Raw genomic sequence first — 2,776 nt, 5'->3', positions numbered from 1 at the left:
ATAATTCATTTATTTGGCTCCCCACAGGACAGTTATGTGCGCTGAGGTGTCAACTGAGATGTGTTAAGTGAATTTACCAAGAGTCCTCATTTGTTTTACTGGACATGAGACATTATAAGATATTCCAGTATTTACTAGACATTGTAAGGACAAAATTAAAAGAAAAAACAAACAGATATGAAAAATATGTTATAATGAAGAGATGGTGGCGACAAGGCAGAATGGCAGTGTGCGCATGCGCAGAGTTGAGCGGGAGGTGCTAGCGGCCACTTTCACTATACTACACTCGCTGCTCACTACCTGCGTAGCGTACAAGTCTCTGGAGCGGCGAGCAGGAGGCTAGTCAACACTGCCTGGGCTACACTGGTGCTGTGTGCTGCTCCCCGCACACCACCCACCACCCCATTGCCGCTACAAGATTTAAGCTGCACCACTTCCTCACCCACCTTAGTGCTCAGTGGTGCACTTGTGCGGACTAAATAAGTGACAGTGTTGACTCGGTGCGCTGAAATGCAGTGAATGACACAGGCTTAAATCGAGGAGTTTTGGAAAGGATTTCGGATATATTTTTGATTTATGGTGTAAATTAAGTGCCTACAAGATGCCGAAGATTTTCTTGATCAAGGACCGCTTGCAGCAGCAACAGGCTAAGCTTCTAGAGGCACAAAAGGCGGGGACGCCCCAAGATGACGACCGCAACAGACATGTACATGTCCACAGCTCACCCTTCTCGAGCTCCTCCACCCTCGACATGAGAAGGGAGAGATCCCGAGTCTCTCAAATGGACACCTCGGTACCATCAGTTGACATCAGGAAAGACGGTGTATCTCATCTAGGAAGGAGCAGTCACTTGGATTTCTCAAGAGACAATCGGCTGGACCTGTCGCGTGACAACCGCCTAGAGCTGTCAAGAGAGTGTCATCTGGATTTGTCGCGGGATGCCCACCTTGAGCTTGAGAGGGAGAGCTCCCTGGATTTAAGGATGGGTGAGAGGTGTGTTGAACGGTGTGTCAGTCCCAGCAGTCGTAGCTCACGTTACTCTCCTTCACGACGACTGGACGACCACCCAGATGACCAACCACTCTCTCTCACTATCAGGGACAGAGGTAAGGCACCAACATAAAAAAAAAACTGTCATTCATAATTACTTACAAATGACCATTCTTAGACTAATATTATTCTTTTAAAACATCTTTATTCGAGAATGGTTATTTCTTTGCATTCTCTCTCTCTCTCTCTCTCTCTCTCTCTCTCTCTCTCTCTCTCTCTCTCTCTCTCTCTCTCTCTCTCTCTCTCTCTCTCTCTCTCTCTCTCTCTCTCTCTCTCTCTCTCTCTCTCACTGGCATTTAACCATGCTGGTAGTAAACCATGACTGCTTTTATTTTCGTGAAGGAGACCGTTCGTTCTTATTGTTTCCTAGTCAACACTGCAGCAAATTGTGTCCTGCTCCGTATTGTCTGACGAAGGACGCCTCCCACACCCGAAAACAATTTAAAGTTCTCTACTTGTGAATAAAGCTAACATTAGACCGACCGTTCAACACAATCAATGAGTCAGTCCACTTTTGTAATTAGGGACGACTGAAGCGTTTTGTGCAACTAGTGTCCTTGGTCGCTTGCAGTGTCTAAGGAAGTGACGTCTGAGTTTCTTTTGCCTATTCGAAAAACAATAGAATATAAAACCACGTCCTTCAGTGCTATATAGCTATAAGCGAATGTATTTAATTCGTCAACACTGCAATTTTTTTAAGCATTTTTAATAACGCAACAATGCTGGCTGTGTCACGTCTTTCTGGCGGTTGTAATGCTGAGGCCAGGTGTGGACTCACGGGTCACAAGTTCTCTGGGAAAGTCTCCGGATCTCGGGTGATCATAATCTATCCCGTAGGAGAGGAAAATTTAAGACACCTTGGCTGGAAGAGTTCACAGCTGACCCGTAAAAGGAAACCAGATTACATTTGGGTCCACCCTAGACCATTATCAAGTTGCTCGCGCCTTGATAATGGTCCAGAATGGACCTAAACGTTGTCTAGTTTCCTTTTGCAATTTGTGAGTTGCGAACTGTGTCCTGCAGAAGGCGGAGAGGAGGAAGTGATGCTGCAACACGCCACACACGACTTGTTGACCCTGGCGGTGCAGGGACGCCCAACGGGACTTTAGAAAAGTCTTTTGAAAGGACCTGACGAGTGCCAGGACTGAAGCCACCTCACAAACAGGTTTTTCCGAGACCACTACCCCGGGTCACCACTCTCGGACCTCTAGTCCCGGACCACTAACACACGCCACTACTCAAGAGAGTGTCAGACCCTCATGCTGGAGCACAGAAAGATACATCAGCAGAAGGGCCATGAGCTATAGCTCAACTTTAACAGCTCGGTAACCTTTCAAACACAAGTGAAGTTACAGCTTAGATCAATCACTGAACACTCTTCCACTAATTATTTTCAGTAATTATTATTATTATTATTATTATTATTATTATTATTATTATTATTATAGAAAGAGCTAAGGCCGTAGGAGCACTGGTCTAAGTCTTTGCTTTCAGGCCATCAGTAATGAACCATTCGCTGGTATCACTACTATGTCACTACTAACCCTGGACCGCTTGCTTGCCACCAACCCTGGACCACCACACTTCACCGTAATTTGTTCTTAACTTGCGTATGAACTTCCCTGGATCTCACGGGGAGAAACCGGCTTGGACAGTAAGCATTTCGGAAGCAGCTTAGCAATTACTTAAGATGCGTCACTATTAGGAATGAAACATCACCAGTGGT

General features: G+C 45.8%; 1 protein-coding gene across 3 annotated transcripts in view; it reads left to right on the top strand.

Annotated features, from left to right (window-relative positions):
- Window positions 1-280: 280 nt before the first annotated feature.
- The window catches only part of LOC128684787 (uncharacterized), a 59,891-nt gene continuing 57,395 nt past the window's right edge, over window positions 281-2,776 (top strand). For all 3 annotated transcript variants that reach the window (XM_053771051.2, XM_053771050.2, XM_053771049.2), the window contains exon 1: window positions 281-1,106. In XM_053771051.2, coding sequence (XP_053627026.1) covers window positions 602-1,106 — 505 coding nt within the window. In that variant the 5' untranslated portion in view covers window positions 281-601. The remainder of the gene's footprint in view (window positions 1,107-2,776) is intronic.

Source organism: Cherax quadricarinatus, chromosome 5, assembly GCF_038502225.1.
Source record: "Cherax quadricarinatus isolate ZL_2023a chromosome 5, ASM3850222v1, whole genome shotgun sequence".
Classification (NCBI taxonomy): Eukaryota; Metazoa; Arthropoda; class Malacostraca; order Decapoda; family Parastacidae; genus Cherax; species Cherax quadricarinatus.
Note: the sequence above shows the minus strand (reverse complement) of the source record. Positions and strands in the feature narration are given on the sequence as shown.